Source organism: Crocodylus siamensis, chromosome 5, assembly GCF_052110815.1.
Source record: "Crocodylus siamensis isolate JL-2025a chromosome 5, ASM5211081v1, whole genome shotgun sequence".
Taxonomy (NCBI): Eukaryota; Metazoa; Chordata; order Crocodylia; family Crocodylidae; genus Crocodylus; species Crocodylus siamensis.
This window is the reverse complement of record NC_143399.1, coordinates 132,457,889-132,477,652: the sequence shown is the minus strand read 5'-3', so window position 1 is coordinate 132,477,652 and position 19,764 is coordinate 132,457,889. Positions and strand designations below refer to the sequence as shown.

The 19,764-nt window shown below is 43.2% G+C and overlaps 1 protein-coding gene across 2 annotated transcripts in view; it reads right to left on the bottom strand.

Annotated features, from left to right (window-relative positions):
- The window catches only part of LARS2 (leucyl-tRNA synthetase 2, mitochondrial), a 121,556-nt gene extending 102,011 nt beyond the window's left edge, over positions 1-19,545 (bottom strand). The window contains exons 1-4 of one of the 2 annotated variants that reach the window (XM_090050440.1): positions 19,392-19,511; positions 17,946-18,148; positions 15,879-16,134; positions 13,930-14,058 (exon numbers count right to left, since the gene is read on the bottom strand). In XM_090050440.1, coding sequence (XP_089906566.1) covers positions 13,930-14,058; positions 15,879-16,112 — 363 coding nt within the window. In that variant the 5' untranslated portion in view covers positions 16,113-16,134; positions 17,946-18,148; positions 19,392-19,511. Of the gene's footprint in view, positions 1-13,929; positions 14,059-15,878; positions 16,135-17,945; positions 18,149-19,391 lie in introns of both variants that reach the window. The other variant, XM_090050439.1, reaches the window with a different exon arrangement.
- Positions 19,546-19,764: the final 219 nt, after the last annotated feature.

Below are 19,764 nucleotides of genomic sequence, written 5' to 3'. Positions count from 1 at the left end.
CTAATTTGGTCTGTCCATCAAAACTGGAAATTCCAAGGGCTCTGCAATTGGGCACTGCCCAATTGGTCCCCTCTTATGACCTCTCATTAACATATTGAATCATGTCATCTCTCTATTTTAGTTAGTTAGTGCCAAGCTCAGTTAATTTGAGCTAGTAACAAGGTATGCATTTCACACATACATGTTGATAATGCTGCCTGTGCTCAAGACGAGCTGATAGTGCAGACACAAGCAAAATGAAAAATTCAAATAATAATGAGGCTTATACAAAAACTTAAGCAATGGTTAAATAAGGCCGGATATAAAAGAAAAGTTCAAAGACTATTATAATTCACCACTCAAGTGTGTGCAACTAAAGCTAAATGTGACAAGCTACCCTAACACCCCCTCACCATTTTCATTGCCCTCCACTGTACTCTCTTCAATTTGTCCACATCCTTTCTATAGTGGAAGTCCCAAAACTGGACATAGTACTCTAGATGTGGCCTTACCAATATAGAATAGAGTGGAAAGTTACTTCCCTCAATTTGCTGGCAAGGATGCCAATGGAGTCAATCTCCTACTAATGAAGCCCAGGATTCTATTAGCCTTCTTGGCTAATAGCATACTGGTCCAGTCCGGACGATCTCCACCCTAGAGTTCTAAAGGAATTGGCCAAGGTCATTGCAGGACCCCTGGCATGGCTTTACGAGCACTCATGGTGCTCTGGTGTGGTGCCGGAGGACTGGGAGAGGGCCATTGTGGTTCCCATCTTCAAAAAGACTAGCTTCAAGCATCAAGGACAACAAAAAGTCCTTTTTCAGATATGTGGGGAGCCGGAGGAAAAGCAATGTTGGACCCCTGCTAAACCAGATGGGGCAACTGACAACTGACGCCCAGGAAAAAGCCAGCCTATTAAATAGGTACTTTCATCAGTCCCATGGGACGCCCATGCCTGCTATGGGACAGGGAGATCCGGGTGATGGGGATCCCCTACCCTCCATAAATGCTGACCTCGTGAAGGAACATCTTGAGAAGCTGGATACCTTCAAGTCAGCCGACCATGACAATCTGCACCCCAGGGTACTCAAGGAGCTGGCGAGCGTCATAGCCCAGCCCCTGGCACGGATCTTTGAAAACTCCTGGCACTCTGGTGTAGTGCCCGAAGACTGGAAGAAGGCCAATGTGGTGCCGATCTTCAAGAAAGGGAGGAGAGTGGATCCGGCTAACTACAGGCCCATTAACCTGACTTCTATCCTGGGGAAGATCTTAGAAAAGTTTATTAAGGAGGCCGTCCTTGAGGGACTGGCCCAGGCTAACATTCTAAGGGACAGCCAGCACAGGTTTGTTGCGGGTAGGTCTTGTTTGACCAATCTCATTTCCTTCTATGACCAGGTGACCTATCACCTGGACAAGGGAGAAGAGATTGATGTCATATATCTTGACTTCAAAAAAGCTTTTGATCTGGTATCCCATGATCACCTCTTGGCCAAACTGCCCAGTTGTGGCCTTGGCTCCACCACGATCTGCTGGCTGGGAAATTGGATTCGTGGTTGGACCCAGAGGGTTGTAATTGATGGCAGTCACTCATCGTGGTGCCCTGTGACCAGTAGGGTCCCTCAAGGCTCTGTCCTGGGACCCATACTGTTCAACATCTTCATTAACGATGTGGACATTGGAGTCAGAAGTGGACTGCCCAAGTTCGCCAATGACACCAAACGTTGGGGCAAAGCATCCACGTCAGAAGACAGGCGGGTGATCCAGGCTGACCTGGACAAGCTCAGCAAATGGGCAGATGAGAACCTCATGGTGTTTAACACCGAAAAATGCAAGGTTCTCCACCTTGGGAGGAAAAACCTGCAGCATCCTTCTAGGCTCGGCAGTGCTACGTTGGATAGCACTAGAGAAGAAAGAGACTTGGGGGTCATAATTGACCACAAGATGAACATGAGCCTCCAATGCGATGCTGCGGCTAATAAAGCAACCAAAACGCTGGCTTGCATCCATAGATGCGTCTTGAGCAAATCCTGGGACGTCATTCTCCCCTTGTACTCGGCCTTGGTGAGGCCGCAGCTGGAGTATTGCATCCAGTTTTGGGCTCCACAATTCAAAAAGGATGTGGAGAAGCTTGAGAGAGTCTAGAGGAGACCCACGTGCATAATCAGAGGTCAGGAAAACAGATCTTACAATGACAGGCTGAGAGACATGGGACTCTTTAGCCTGGAAAAGCGTAGGCTCAGGAGTGATCTGATGGCCACCTATAAGTTTATCGGGGTGCCCACCAGGATCTGGGGGAACGTTTGTTCACCAGAGCGCCCCAAGGGATGACGAGGTCGAACAGTCACAAACTCCTGCAAGACCGTTTCAGGCTGGACATAAGGAAGAATTTCTTTACTGTCCGAGCCCTCAAGGTCTGGAACAGTCTGCCAGCGGAGGTGGTTCAAGCACCTACATTGAACACCTTCAAGAGTAAATTGGATGCTTATCTTGCTGGGATCCTATGACCCCAGCTGACTTCCTGCCCTTTGGGCAGGGGGCTGGACTCGATGATCTCCCAAGGTCCCTTCCAGCCCTAATGGCTATGAAATCTATGAAAAGGGGAAGAAGGAGGACCTGGGAAACTACAGGCCAGGTAGTCTTACCTCGATCCTAGGCAAGCTGTTTGAGAAAATTATTCTGGCACACATCCACGAGGGGCCAGCATGGGACTGCATGCTTAGGGGGCATATGGGCACTAAGATATGGGGGGATGTGGGCACACTAGAAGGATGCAACAGGCTACTATCGGATCTAGACAGGTTACAAGGGTGGGCGGATGAGAATAGGATGGGATTCAACACAGACAAGTGCAAAGGGATGCACCTCGGGAGGAAAAACCAGCACCATACCTACAGGTTGGGGAACTCCCCTCTTGTCAGCACAGAGGCAGAAAAAGATCTTGGAGTCATCATTGACTCCAAGATGAACATGGGCTGGCAGTGTGGGGAGGCAGTCAGGAAGGCCAACCGTACCTTGTCATGCATCCACAGATGCATCTCCAGCAGGTCCAAAGAGGTGATCCTCCCCCTCTATGCAGTACTGGTCAGGCCGCAGTTGGAGTACTGTGTCCAGTTCTGGGTGCCGCAGTTCAAGAGGTATGTGGACAGCATGGAAAGGGTCCAGAGGAGGGCCACTCGCATAATCAGGGGACAGCAGGGCAGGCTCTATGAGGAGAGTCTACGGGACCTGAACTTGTTCAGCCTCCAAAAGAGAAGGCTGAGGGGGGATCTAGTGGCCTGTTATAAAGTAGTTGGGGTGGGGGGATCAGCAGGCATTGGGGGAGTCCCTGTTCCCCTGAGCACCGCCAGGAGTGACCAGGAATAACGGTCACAAGGTGGCAGAGGGTAGATTTAGGCTAGATATCAGGAGGCGCTACTTCACGGTCAGGGCGGCTAGGATCTGGAACCAACTTCCAAGAGAAGTGGTGCAGGCTTCTACCGTGGGGGGTTTTAAGAGGAGTTAGATGAACACCTTGCTGGAGTCGTTTGACCCCAGTACTCTTTCCTGCCATGGCAGGGGGTCAGACAAGATGATCTACTCAGGTCCCTTCCAACCCTAGAAACTATGAAACAACAGCACATTGCCGACTCATATTCATCTTATTGTCCACTGTAAGCCCCAGGCCCTTTTCTACAGAGCTACTGCTTAGCCACTCCATCCCCAGGCTGTAGTGGTGATTAGGATTGCTCCATCCTAAGTGTAGGACTTCATACTTGTTCTTATTGGACCTCATGAGATTTCTTTTGGCCAAATCCTCCAATTTGTCTAGGTTACTCTGAATCCCAGCCCTATCCTCCAATGTATCGACTACACCCCCAAGCTTGGTGTCATCCTGCAAACTTGCTGAGGGTGCACTCCAGCCCATCTTCCAGACCGTTAATGAATATACACAAAACAAAACCAGCCCCAGGACCAACCCCTGGGGCACTCCACTTCACACTGGCTGTGAACTAGACCTTACGTCATTGATTACTACCCGTTAAGCCTGACAATACAGCCAGGTTTCTATCTACCTTATAGTCCATTCATCCAACCTATACTTCCTCAGCTTGCTTGCAAGAATGCTACAGGACATAGTATCACTGAAGGTCCATGAAGTTGCAACAGTACAATGTTTTTGTGATACCTTGGTTTAAAAGCATTCGTGATAATTGCCATACTGTCTCTAGCTCTCCTTTCCAAGAAAGACCATTGAAAAGAGGAGTTAGGCCAACACGCCTAGAAAAAATTTAGATATCAAAGAATCACACTTCACATTAGGTCATGGCATAGAAATTGTATTAGTTTCAGAGCAGGAGCGTGACGCTTACCAGCGCCAATCTCCCACTCCTGCCACTGCCGCTGTGCCTCACCAGCCGCCAGAGGCATGCATCGTTCATGCAAAGATTGATACTACAAATGCTGTCTTCTGGAACCTAGTAGAGGATGGTTTAAAGTGCCACTCCTCTCAGAGATTCCTCCAAGAGATCTCAATTCTTTCTCCCAAATGGTCTCCAGATGTCCAGTATCCTAACCTTTAAGTCTCATTAGACACCCAATTCCACTGATGTGATACTGCTAGGTAAGACATAACACTGTTTACATACAAAGCTATCAATATGATAACCCTCAGTACTTTGTCTCTATCAGTATGGCTAGAAAAGCATGTAACGAGATTGAAAGAACTTTACTTAAATGCTAAAAGAAAAAAAGAGACTTTATTTTCCCAGATGTATTTTTTTTTTGGTATATCTGAAGTAGTGTAGTTAGAGAACTGAAACACCTTTTTCATGGTTTAGGCAATCAGGACTCATAGTAGAGATTATATCTTTTATTAGACCAACAATATTTTTTCAAAAAAAAAAAAAAAAAAGAAGACTTTTTCATGGTTTGTTTCTTTCCATTCTGAAGACTAAAGTTTCATAAAATCTTTCAAAACTATAAAACGAGTCCCAAGGAAATGCCTATAAATATATACATATAAATACACTTTCCATCAGTTAACTGTATTTATTTCAATGGGGTATGAAAAGTGAAGACAACCTGAGACCAAAGTAAAGTCTCATTTAAGGGCCAGAGAATTTGAGATGTCACTAGTTTTTCCTATCATGACAAAAACAACATCCCTCCCCAGCTACAGGGTAGGGAAAGATCGACATTTTTAAAGCAAAGATCTCCATCTGAACACATTTCCAAAAAGCCTTTTAAGTTTATCTGCTAAAAGAACTGTTATGTAACAGCTAAAAATCAAGCATGAAAAGCACAACTAGTAACTGATTAACATTATGAATATTTGACTAGTTTGCAGGATCTAGACAGCAGCATTCTTTCAATAATTCCCTGCAACAGAATGTTGCCTATTAACATTCTGATAATGTACTGCCTAAATTAAAAAAAAGAAAAAAAAAAATCAACCCACACAGACTTCTATCAAAACATAATAACTCTAGTTATGTAATGCTCTCATTTATTTCTATTCTTGTTCTCAGAAGGAATGAAAGATGAAAATTATTCTATGTCCGCACTCTATCAAAACTGCTTAGAAAACAGTAAGGTCTCTCACCTCTTTAATTTTTTATGTTCTTATCAAATTTAATTGCATTTCATATAGTGTTTTCCTCCCTCTGTTTTTTCCAAGTATGAGAGGCAGTCAGCTAATTATCTAGTGCCTTAGGTATCCAACTCTGAAAATATGAATTCAAATGTGACTTGATTCACATGAAATCCACATGGTTCTCTCCCCTTAGTCAAAAACTGAAATCATTCACCAAAATGGACAACATTTTCTCAGGAGAAGCTAGACAGCAGCTAATGAAGTTTAGAATTGAAGTTTAGTGATATAACATGCCATGGTTATGCGTGTGTTTTACCCATCTCTCCCCCCACCCTGTATCATCAACTATGCACACATGCTGCATAATCAGAATTCACTGTAATAACGGAAATAATGAATTACAAGAAATGGAGTTAAAAAAGGGAACGCTACGGTGTAATTAAGGAAATCAAAAGAATACAGTTCAAGTTGCTTTGGGATGTACTGTCAGTAGAAATATCCAAATTTGCAGCCTGGGCATGCAACACATTCACTTTGAGGTAATTTGCAAGAGTTGGTATAGCAATGGGAAAGACAGAAGGATCCAGAGTGGACAGACAAGCAGCTATTCCAAGAGCAGCTGCTTGCAGTAGGTCAGTGCTGCCCAACTTTTGAGGGGCAAGGGCCACAGGACCCCCAGTAACACACTGCATGAGCAGTATACTGCATCATGCAAGCCCCACTCCTACCACAATGCATAGGCCTCCCAAATACCCTGTAAATCCCTCTCTGCTATGTTGCACAGGCCTCCCAGCACACTGTGATAGCTATCCTCCTCTACAGACCCCCAGCATGCTGCATGAGCCACAACAGTGCCCACTGTGCCACATAAGCCCCCCCAAAATGTGCCATGTAAGCCTCCCAGATAAACTGTGCAAACTCTCCTACCACACCACATGGAACCCCAACATGCCATGGGAGCCCCTCCTGCTGCACCACAGACATGCCAGGTCACAGAGGTGCCCTGCATGTGCAGATAAGTTGTGTGCCCCACCCCATACTTTACACCCTGCACCACCCTTGCCCGTTCTTTGCCCCTACAGACAGGGGATAACTCCTACTGCACTACACCAGCATGGATACTAAATAGAGTCAATGGATCCTTCTGAGCCCTCCAGCCATGGGCTCTTTCAACCCCCAAAACTGCACTGCTCTGCCCCCACTCCAAGGGAGGGGGCAGGGAGTGGAAACTGGAGGAAGAATGGGGTACTGGCTGAAGCTGCAAAAATCAAATGGGGGGTGACCCCCCAGAGACTACAAGTGGCCCAGAGGTGCCACTTGCTATAGCATTACATGCTGTAGGGCTGTCCACCTCACTTGTAGTCAATGAGGAAACAAACAACAGCCCAGTTGCTTCCACAAAGAAGCAACCCTCAATAGATGAAGACAGATAATACCAACCCCAGTATTATTTTATCCGTTTCCACACACCCTCCACAGAGTAATTCCACACAAGAGTTGAATACCACATTTTCTCACATATAACACACACCTTTCTCCCCAAAATCAGCCACCCCAAAAATTGTATGCATGTATGTAGTGGGAAAGCTAATTTTGGATAGAAGCACAGTGCTTTGATTCCTACTGTACAGTGCAGCAGCTGTGACATTACTATTCAAGTGCCAAAGAGAATGAGTTAACAGCTCATTGTTAACAGCTGTGGAGTGAAGAACAATTGTCCCTCCTTTTTGCTATTTTAATAGTCTTGATGTTCCAATAATCAAGTTAACCTTTCTTAGGACAATTTTGTTGTCTGGGAGCGCTCCTGGTTTCTCTCCTATTTTACAGGCCTGGAGACTCTTTAGCTCTTTTCAGAATTATAGATTCACTTCTGAAGGCCAATCTTCAGCAGCAGCTAGGGCTTCAGATTTAGTTAAGCAGGAAGAGGGTGAATCAGCTGAAGATTAGACTCTGTTCCTACTCTATGCAGCTATAATTCTGGAAAAATCTTTTCTTTCTTTATTCTGCTTTCCTAGGAGCAATGTGTGTATTATATTCTTGAACATGTTGTACATGAGAAAATATGGTAAGTTACTCTGATATGGGGCTGTACATCAGTTGTCTTCTCCCTGTTTACACAATTGTGACTGTATTGTGGATCTAGCCCTCTAAGTCTAGAAATCCATCTATTAGAAACTACTAAAGTATAAATTTAAAAATACATGTACAATGCAGGAGAATGGATTATGTCACTTCCAACCTAAACAATTAAACAAATTAAAATATATAAACAACCATGACTATTTTCATATTATCATCACCCTATCTTTGCCAACTTTCCTCTAAAAAACAAACAATCTATAACTATTAAAATGCCACCATGGGCACAACTGAGCTGGATCTCTCTGTGTTTACTGATTGCTATGGGACTTATTCTCAGACTCTGGAAGGACACAAATAGTCCCCCTATAAAGAAATTTATTAATGTCATCATGGTATAATTGATTTTTTTTCTATAATAGAAAAAGCATTAGGAATATTTCTAAAATTTGTAAAGAACCCAAAGTTCAATTTTTAAAATGGTACGACAAAAGAAAATATATAACAGGTTTTCACAGAGTTTTCCCCCCTTGAAGCTACAGAAGTATACATGACATTTCAGGGGTAACAGACAATAAAACACACAGGGGTAGTTAGCTGTAGTAACTTAATAATATCTCTTCTAGTTTAGGGTTGGTTTATTCAGCAAGTGAAAAAATATATAAATCAACTTTAACATAGCCTTAAATAGTTTTCATAATATTTGTAAGTATATACATATCTAAAGTTTTATTTAACTACTGTACTTGAAGCTGGGAAATTTCAAGAAAGGTGCATATAAATTACTGTGTATAATTATGATGTAGGTTGTATATACATTTTTAAATCAGTGCTCGTGGTGTTTGTACTAAGCAGTCTGTATCGGTTAAACTTTTATTTTACAATTTTGCCTTCAAATTTTATTTTCTAATGTAAACCATTTGCTCTATGGCAAATATGTTACATCAGAAGCAACCTAAGCCAAATGTACAAAATAACTCTAGTTTTTACACACTCTCCCTTGAAACTTCTGTGGATTGTGGAACTGTTCTCACTGCATCATGGGTGAGCTCCTCACATGGTACAGAGATTTCAATGGGAACATGCTAATATGCACGTGCTGAAGATTTGACCCCATACCGATGCAGCTCTGATAAATTTATCCCTACATATTAAAAAATACTCTACCAAAAATACAGCAAAACCTTGTTATTACAATGTTAAGCAGTATGTTAAGAACTGGCTATATATTCATGAAGCATTATATTCTCATGTGGAAAAAGCAAGAAATTACTGGAACATGATTGGGGCGGGCAATTATTTCAGGCGGAGGGCCACTTACTGCATTTTGGCAAGCCACTGAGGGCAGCCAGGGGCAGATAAATATTAATTTTCTTAATTTTGGGGGGCCCCACAGGCCGGATAGAATGGCCTGGCGGGCTGCATCTGGCCCCCAGGCTGCATTTTGCCTACCTCTGCTCTAATGCCTGCCTGCTCAGGGTCCTATGCCACTAATGCCATATAATAAAATGAAGTTTCAAAACACCAGGGAAAAAGAAAGAATCAGATACACATTCCCCATACAAATAATAGAATCATAGAAAATTAAGATTGGAAGGGACCTCAGGAGATCTAGGAACTTCCCCAACTATACCATCCCAGCCAAGGCTTTGTCCAGCCTAGTCTTAAAAACCATTAAGGATGGAGATTCTACCACCTCTCTGGGTAACCTGTTCCAGTGCTTTACTACCTGCCTAGTGAGAATTTTTTTCATAATATCTAACCTAAATTTCCCTTGCTACGACTTCAGGCCTATGGTGGCTTACAGGCATGGAAAATACTCCCCCCCTCCCCCAAACAAAACAGTGCTTTACTTTCAGCTTGGCATGCCCCTGTACCAATTGCAGCACATGCCCAGAAGAGGCATTGCATCAGTTCAGCCCAGCGGACCCAGCATCTGTATAGCTCCTGTGCTTCAGAGGGATTTTTGGTGCTTTTATCTAATAACTGATTGAATCAGCTATTAAAGTCTCAGAAAGCCCAGCTGAAGAGCTTGAGCTATAAAGATGCTGGGGAGTTGGGTCAAACTGATGTGATGCCTCTTCCAGTGAAGTGCTGGGGGGGTTTTCCCCCACATCTGTCAGCACCCATTGCTCCTTTCTCTGTTATCTGCCACCACTGAGAACAGTTAGATGTTCCTCTTTGGAACACCCCCCTCAGGTAGTTGAAGGCTGTTATTAAATGCCTCCCAAGTCTTTTCTTCTCCAGACTAAATAATCACAATTTCCTCAGCCTCTCAAATCATATGCCCCAACCCCCTAACCATTTTCGTTGGCCTCCACTAGACTCTCTCCAATTTGTCCACATCCTTTCTGTAATGGGGGCCCAGATGTGGCCTCACTAGTGCTAAATAGAGAGAAAGTATCACTTCTCTTGATCTGCTGGCAGTGCTCCTACTAATGCAGCCCAGTATGCCGTTAGCCTTCTTTGCAATAGGCACACTGTTAGCTCATATTCAGCTTATGGTCCACTATAACCCCAGGTCCTTTTCTGATGCTTGTTGATGTGGAAGTAAAATTACAATAAATATTAGTGCTTTGAATGCAAAATATAGAGCATTAGAGCTTAAACTGACAGACTGTATGTTATACACTTATTTTAAAAAGTGCACAAACTACATAACTTTGTCTGAGATAGAAATCTACCACCTACATGAGAAAAGTATACTGTTTTATTTAAATAAACTGATTTAGATACACATTTAGTTAAATATGTGTAATCCTTTTGTGTAGCACCCCCCATCCTCATTTAAATGCCATATCTAATTAATGAGTAATTCCCTGTTCAATTCAAGTTAAATCAATTAGACTGCTTTAATTAAATCATACAGCTATCACCTGTAGCTCAGCAAATAGCACTTCCACCCTGCTCTTATCTCAGCACACACGTCCAAATGAACCTCTTTCTTTGGAGTCTTGCTTTACTGGTAAATTAAAGAACAAACATAAATCTCAGCCTGAGCTTTCTTCTCAATGGCCATTTCTAAGATTTCTTGCTATAAACCTCACTGGCATTCCCACAGTTTCCACTTGCCTAAGAGGGAAACTCGCTCTTTTTATCTCGTAGGATCAGTTAGTAAGACCTCTTAATTTGGCAGCCAGGATCTACATCTTCATACAGAGTGATAGATGCTCTGCTTTCCATTGCCTCTGTTTCTCAAGGAAACTAACCAAGTATAAGTGGCACTGATCTAACTTTAAAATTTATGCTCAGAAAAATTTTTAAAGGTAAATTTGCCTTGAATATAAATATGAATTTCTACTTTAATTTTCTCTCTGAAATTCAGTGAATCTTCAGCCCTGCAAGACCCCAAGCTGCCTTTTCAGTGTAAGAGACAAAGCAATCTTGCTGATCCATGCAGTTAAAGATATGCTTTGGCTTGTTTATTCATAACTACTTACACATTTTGCTATACAAAATGGCTCTCCCGTATTTTTAGTAAAGTCCACTTGAACACAGAAGAACATCTCATATGTTTCTAATTCCATATATATGATAACGCAACAGTAAGTCATAGCCTTTCTTGTCTACTGAAATCATCCCATAGAGCAAACCTTCAAAAAGATTAGAACACCTGTCACACAATTGCTGGTCAAAAAACCGAGAGACTGAGAAATTAATCCAAAAGATAAAAATCAAGGGTGGAAAAAAAAGATACACACATTGTTTCTTATGAGTGTAGGCATTACTAAGTCTAGTAATTTAAAAAAGCCTCTCTTTTCAAGTAAATAAGAATCATGATACGGTAGTTCTGAGTTTGATATGCTCAAAAAAAATCAGTTGAGACGTCCCTCTCTTTATTACAGTACATGGAGATTGAATTAATTGACTGTCCGCTGTTAGTCACGAATAGATGTTCAAGTGGGATGGAAATGCAAACTCTCTTACACACTTCATAGTCTTTTTACATAAAAGATAAAAAGCTCAGTTAATGAAAATAAGGCAATCTTAGAAATATAAAGACCTGCTTTTGTAAAGGATGCCGTGTTTGGTACCACAGCTAAGATATTATTTCTTCATGTTCCCAAAAGATTTCTACTCATGGTGTTTTCTTCTCTGTATTCAGCAATTAACACCTCTGGTAGCCTAATGGATACTAGCAATTTATTTCCGTTTAATCTATTTTAGCTGGTACCAGAGGAAGCATGTTTTTGGCTTATTAAACAGGAATTAAATCCACATCGTGTTAATGAGAACTGTATCACACACTAAAATTACTTTTCCTTAGGTCTTAATATAGAGCAAGAAACAAAACGCTTATCAAGAAACCAGTTAGATCAACATTCTTAATAACAGCTGAATATTGATCAAGTAGCCAAAGAGCAAGTGTATATTGACATCAAAATGTATATACATTTATCTTCTAGAAGGAGAAAATGATCAACTCACTATTCTGGAAATTTCAAAGGAATCACAATGTACTTCTGTAAAGGCAAGAGTGCATTCTAAGAGCATGGCATGTTCATTTGCTGCATTATTTAGGTATTTAAGGATTTGGAAAGGTAGGCTCCTGGATAATTCACTGACACACTGGACAATCTCAAGGACCATCTTGCTAGAACTCCAAAATATTGCATTCTTCTATACCAATTATATATATTTGCACTCTCCCATGCTATACCAAACACCCTATACTTTAAGCCAGCGACTCTCAGCCAGGATTTATGAGATCCTTCCAAGTATGCAATGGCACCTGGGTCCTGTACCGGAAGGTATGTGATAACTCCCCTTCCTGCCAGGTACCCCAACAGTCCAATGAAAAGTGGCACCTGCAGCCATTCCCTGCCCACCCCGCTCCTCCCCACAGCAGCCCCTGTGCTCCTAGCAGCACACTCTGCCATGCATGTGGGTAGGAAGATGTGGGGGCACACTTTTCAGCCCAGCTCATGCCCCAGGGCTGATGGGAGGGGCCACAGGTACACATGGCTCCAGTCACGAGCTTACTGCAGTCACAAGAGGAACCACTGTGGAGGCAGGGGCCACGTTTTCCCCCTAAGGTACTGACCAGGGGCAGGACGAAGGCAGTGGGGTATGACCTTGCTCTCAGTTGGTACCAGCCCCAGGTCAGTGGTTCTCAGCCAGGGTGCTGCTAAACTTCAAAGTTATATAAGAGTGCCTTGAGGCTACAAATGTTGAGAACCACTGCTGTAAGCCATGACTTTTATTGGACTATCTTTTTCTTTTCGCCAACTCTCATATACCAACAACTCTCTTCTAATTCTTCTACCAAGTCATCTATCCTTGTTTCTTTCTTCCTGTTCCCCTCCCAAAATACTCCTTTCAAGCATTCTCCTTTTTCCTGGCTATTTCCCACCTTTTTCCAGGTACTACACATTTCCTTTGGGTTCAATGTCTATTTCCTTCTTCGTGCATTTCTCAGTCATGCTACAATGCTCCTTCTTTGATCATCTTCTTCAGGTTCAGCTCATGAAACCAGAGACTAAGGATAGTCTCTCAAGCTTGGGCTCTTACCTGCTAAGCTACCCTTGCTCTTCTCTCCTTCCCCATGTATCAAAGTGCCATGTAGGGATGATCTCCCTTTTTTTATGCTCCTAGAGTACAGGATTTAATCTTTATGGCCGGGATAGTTAGGAAAGTCCTTGGGGACACCACCTGCACTTTCCACTCAATTTCCAGTTGCAGTGACAATGCCTCCCACACTTCAGTGGCAGTGATGGCATCTCCCCCCCCCCCCCCCCACTGAATAAGGCAGCAGTATGCAACCTATCCTCCCCTCCCCCCCCCCAGCAAAAAGGGCAATCTGCCTTTCAGGAGCTCGGATAGTGAAAGGACAGACTGCCTATTCTCTGCACAGGGGTTGCATCAAGGGAGCGCCCATTATTAATACTAGCATCTGCATGTTATCTAGTTGGGTTCCTAGGCTGGGCCCATTGCACTTTTTTCCTGTCACACTCAAGAGTACTCTATTTAAATGGTGTCAGCAGAGGTCCTTCTTCGATTAATATCTTATTGACATGGGATAATCTTTGCTTCTTGTTAGTGCTATTTCAGACTGTGCAAACTCAAACAGCAACACTGCAGTTGTTACATGTGGGCCAAATCTGCATATTTACTTGCAACCATTAGTGGTACAAACATCATTTCTTACAATGAAAGCTGCCTGAAATGCCTATTTTAACCCAGTTTTGACTCAGCCTGTCATACTCAGTGCACAAGTAATACTGACTTGGTACCACATACGTGGATCAAAAAAAGATTAAGATACTAGTAGAATGATCCTACTGCAGATCTTTCCTTACCTGCATTCCTCTCATTTTCTGGAACCGTGCTATTGTGTCACTGATGGTATAGACACGGACATGGCCCATGTGTAGCTTCCCGGAAGGATAGGGGAACATGGAAAGCACGTAAAACTTTGGTTTTGATTTCTAGAGAGAACAACAAAAATCAAACCCATGCCAGCTAGTATTTTATGAAATAATATCAAATGAATACATTAAAAACTACACAGCTTGCATATAATTTCTCTTCTAGAAATAATTTTATTTGCTTATCTTCTTTTGTTTGCAAATAAACAGTAAAACTAATGAGAAGAAGAATGTTTATTAAGGTACTAGAGAGAAACTAGCTTCTCAGTAATAGATTTTATTAGTCTCAAACAATGGTGCTTCTACCATTTCCTTTGGGAGACTTTCACAACACAGCAGATGTAACACTTGAGAAAATATTTCTTCTATTTGGCCTAAACTGTACTTCATTTAACTGTTTCTCTCTACCATCCTAAGCACTAGAAAGAAAAATTGTTTACTTCCTTCTTACTACTGCATACAATTAACACATTCACTTTTGGAAGTCTTATCTCACTATCACTTACATACAGACATGCTAGTAGTAGTCCCAAAGGAATGAATGGGCCTTATATGTAAATTCAAGCATGTAAGTGCTGGAAAGATATGGGCCTTGTCATCTGTATATGCTGATAACATGGTGATCCTTCTCCAGGTTCACCCATCTGGGGACTCCATGCAAAGGTTCAGTACTGGGTCCCTACTCTTCATTAGGCCACCAATCTAATTAGTGCAACGAAATCAATCTCTGCTTGTCATTTTCACAGCTGTTAATGCAATGTGATCCCTGGCTGGATCAGATCAATGCCCATGCAATTGCAGGCTTTGCACTACCCTAATGCCAACCCTGGAAGAACCCCTGTACCTGAACAGTCTCTCACCAAAAGTCAACAGATGTCCCCTCTGGATGGAGCAACTTCTGCACTCAGTCATAACATAGAACTGGCCCCTAGTTTTTAGTCCTCGAAGACTCTACTGGCACTGGAATTATTTTACTTACTTTTCTCTAATTTTCTACCAGTTAACTGGCCTCTTTTTGGAACTGAGAAGCATCCCTGTCAGAAGGAATCTCATTTTCTTTGCCCTTACAGGAATTGCAGGCCACATAATTTATTGTCCATTGTTATCCCTCATGCTCAGTCACTTTTACTGCTTTATAGAATTAATCCTAAGAATGGCAAAAATCCCAAGTGAAATCTGCATATATTAAAAGATGCATATGCACCATCTGAAGGTAAACATGTATTGGAAGATGCATATGCACCATCTGAAAGCAAACTTTATTTAGATACATGAAATGAGAGTGTAACTGTCTATCAAGAAGCTGTGCGAATTAGCAAATCTATTGCCCGTTTTCTCCATTACTGTCTCATTGTCAATAAAAATTCTTAGGAACACTGTGCTGTCAACATCATTTTCATACAGTCTTGGTGATCACTTTAAGACACCCATTTTATTTCATTCTGGCTTTCTTTTGGGAGAGGCTTATTTGCTCTATTATTGCTTCCTGGGCAGCATGTCTCAGGAACATTTTGAGTTTTAATTTGTATATTATACATGAACACATATACACACATACTTGGTAACAGTACTGAAAATAAATATTTTAGTTTTACTGAAGGCAATTTTTTAAATCTGTTAAAACACACTACCTCGGAGCCACAGAGTCAGCAATTAATTTGCTCTTTGTCAATTCTATTCTGTCTTTACTTCATGGATTATTTTATTACAGCTGTTACAAATACCCTATTGCCCTATGTACTTCTGATGAATAGATTACATTTGAGGGGGAACATTTAAAAAAAAACAACCTATATTAAAGTGTTCAACACATTTTCAAAATATACTTCACCTCAAAAAACGAAAAAAAATAAGCTTGACAAATTTCTCATAATGCTTACATCTGTTTCTGAAATTTTGCAGAACTGTTCCTTTATTCTTGGAAACCACCATTTTTCCACTCTCTTTCTTGTCTCCCGTGTATAGTTGCTTTCCCACTTCCCTGTCTCGCTGTAAATAGATCTGATACATCCTGGAGCCAGTGTCTTTTGCCATTTAATTAAACCCCTGAATCCAGTTAGCTGCCTTTTTAGACATGAGGAAGAAACACCAAATCTCTTCCAAACAGGCTGCATTCTTTAAGATACAATGTCCAATCTGAAAAATACAAACATATAGATTGTAGTCATTTTATAAAACAGTGCTAACAAGAGCAGAAACTTACATAACAATTTTGTTGTTTAATTGTTCTGGCGTGGTTTAAAGATCAACATAATACTTGTGTTCTATCTCCAGAAGCCTATATTGTTAACAACTTCATTTTTTAATAATTAGCTGCAAGTCTAGATAGAGGGGACCAACATGAAACTAGTATGGCAATACTAGATTACTAGACGATGAAATGCTTCTACTCAACTTAACCTAAAATCAGCATCAACTTACTGATATTTTACACATTTGAGATGACAGAATGGGGAAGAGGTGATCTTGATATTTTAAGAGTGATTTTGGATGAGGGCACAGGAAGGAGAGAACTGGGAAACAATCTTATATGAACTTACTGATGTTGCTGAAAAGACATGGAGTTCAACAAATCAAGAAAATAAAGTAATGAGCCCAATTCTCTTATCAAGCAACAGGCAAGTGCTGGAAAAGTACTCTTCATGCACTTTTGGAGGCCTACTTATCACAGAACCCAGAGATGTGAAAGATATAGTCCCTCCTTAGACTATACAGCATGGTAATTTTGGTAGTGGTAGAAGCTTTTCCTGCTTCTTTTTGGAGGAAAAAATCTGAAAAACCCCTCTCACTACCAGGAAGTTTTTCCAAATAAATACTCATAAATATTCATTTTAGGTGTTTCCCTTTTTTAAAATGTCATCCCATTATTCCTACTGATGTCCTTTGTTCCATGTCACTTCTCTATCGTTAGGCCTGATCTACACTCAAATTTTAACAGTCTTAACTATTCCAATGTTTTAACTGTAATAACAATATCAATGCATGGCCTAGTGTTAACACAGTTATCCTAATTTAAGAGCACCTGTCGCCAGTATAAGCTTTTTCCATTTCCCATGCATGAATTATTGCTATAAAGCATAAAAGCTCTGAGCACTGACAACAACAAGTATCTGCAGTAATACATCTCTGTCCTCTATGGCTATGAACAGATGTTGCCCTTGTTGCAGGAGACAATGTTTTTTTTCAGGACGATGTGCAAGTATTCAGACATCCTTGCCACTCATTGCGGGACAAACCCCCCAAAAGGTTCACAGAATATGGGGAACTAACACTTTGTGCCCCCACTATTGTGACAGACATCTGTATGGTCATCTCACCATATTATCACAGGACTGGTAGATGAGTCAGTCCTCCAGATATCGCACAATGTATCGCTTCAGCCCCAATCATGGACCTTTTTTAACTCTGCAGAATTGCATTTCTTCTTTGTCTTCTATTGGGAAGGCCCCACAAGCTCTTTTAAGCCATCTTCACAGATGCAAATCTTGTCCTGATGATTTCCGTCACGGAAATCTGAGCTCCCTCTAACGTGTTTATGTTCTTCTGGTAATAAACACAGTACCGCACTAAATGCAACATTACAATTGTACACATGAACCATGCTAAGAATATAATGATTCATCAAGTTACACCGGAGCGGGCAATTATTTTTGGTGGAGGGCCGCTTACCCAGTTTTGGCAGGCTGTCGAGGGTTGCATGTGTAGCTCTGCCCCTTGACAGGTGCCCCAACCCCGGTCACCACCTTAGGACCAATGTCCCAATGTCTTGGGACCAGTGTGCCCAGGGCTAGCACCAGCGAGGCCCAGAGCGGGGCACGGGCTGGCAGGGGTCTGTGGACCTGGTCTGGGCTGCACCAGCAGGGAGAGGGGGGAGTATTTTGCCCGCCCCCAGGTTATACCTATGTAGCCCAAATGACACTGGCCATTTTGCTGCACAGCAAACTTACTTCTAAGGGTTTTTTCTTATCTTGATTCAGGCCTTTTTCTCCATGGCTGTTTCCCAGATTCTCTGTGATACTGGGGGCCACTGAGCTGCTGAAGTGTTTATTTAGACTGGTGATTCCCAAACATTTTTAGATTCAAGGCACCCTTGTTAATTTGGAGGCATCCCTCGGAATGTGCCAACTCTTAGTTTTCACTCATTTCTTGACTATGGAAAAAATAATAGAACAGTTTTTTCTGCTGCAAAAAACTCAAAAAGACCACAGAAAAAGTCAGGAACCTGTAGCATTAAAAAACTCTATTTGAAATCTCTGGGTTTACCTTGTGAATCATATTTGTACATCTACCAGTGCTATTATTGCGTAGCAATCCAGGGCACCCTTGAAAGGATCTCACAGCACCCCAGGGTGCCACAGGGCATTCCTAGGGTACCCTGGTCAAGAATCATCGATTTAAACAAATCATTTGCATGGAGGACACAGAGACTGACTATCCAAACCCTCCAAGCTATTTAGGTGCTTAACTCCCACTGAAATCAACAAGAATTGGGTAAGACTTACGAGGACAGGCTGAAGGAACTAGGGTTATTTAGCCTACAAAGAGGAGACTTGGATTTGACAACAGTCTTTACATCCCTGAAGGACCCTTGCGGAGAGAATGGAGATGGGCTGTTTGTTCTCTGTGACTGTAGGGGCCAGGACTAGGGGTAATGGCCTCAAGCTGCAGCAGGGGAAATTCAGGTTGGCAATTAGGAGGAACTATCTGACAAGGAGGGTGGGTCAAGCATTGGAACAGGCCCCTAGAGAAACTGTGAAATCTTCATCCTTGGGAGTTTTCAAACACAGGCTGCACAGACATTTAACTGGGATGGCTTTGTCAGGCCTACTGGACACATGTCGGTAGCACAGACCTTGTCCCCACAGAACAAGAGTTAGATCCCAGTGTTAATGCAGGTGGCTATTAGATAGTGCCACTTTAATCCTTGGGACAGAAGCAAAGAAAATCAGGGATGAAAGTGAATTCAAAACAAGTACACATAGGGTGGATGCTGAGCAGAGCTCCTGAGGGAGTCCAAGCAGCCAGCGGCCGAGAGACATTTATGGACAAGGGAAGGGAAGCACCCCGGGGTCCTCCTGCCAGAATCTCCTACCCGGTCTGGCAGGCAGCTAGTTGGGCTGGGGGGTTGAGCAGGAGACCCAGGACTCGGCAGGCGCAGGTGGGGAGTCCGCCCGTGGAAAGGGACGGGACAGGGGCTAGCACGGCTTAGTCAGAGAGCAGAGCCGGGCGGCCTCGTGAGGCCCCATCCAGCCCTACTCCCACTCCGCGCTACCCAGACCCAAGGTAGCCCCAGACTCCGACCGAGGGGCTCACGGGGCGCTGGGCCGGGGCCACGGCAGCCCCCGCCCGCCGCATTAAGGCCGGGCCCGGCTCCAGGGAGGAGCTGCCGTTACCTGAGCTGGGACGGTCGCGGGCTGCGAGTCCTGGGCCCTCACGCACCACCAACTTCCGCTTCAGTGCCGGGCGCTGCCATGTTTGATTCAACCGCCACCGGCACACGCACTCCAACGCCGGAAGAGCGGGCTCCGCGCAGGCGCATTACAGCAGCTGAGGGGAAGGGGCGTGGCCTCAGGCGGGGCGAGAGTCGCTGAAGCCGCGCCCCTCTGGCGGAGCCTGGCGGCTTTGGCGGTGGCGCCTCGTGCCTCTGAACTTGACCGATAAGAGACGCTGCGAGGGCCCAGGGGGGACTGCGGGCACAGCCAGGCCCGGCCCCGCCAGTTCCTCACCCAACACCTCTGCCACCTGCGTTCCAATGGGGCGGTGGTT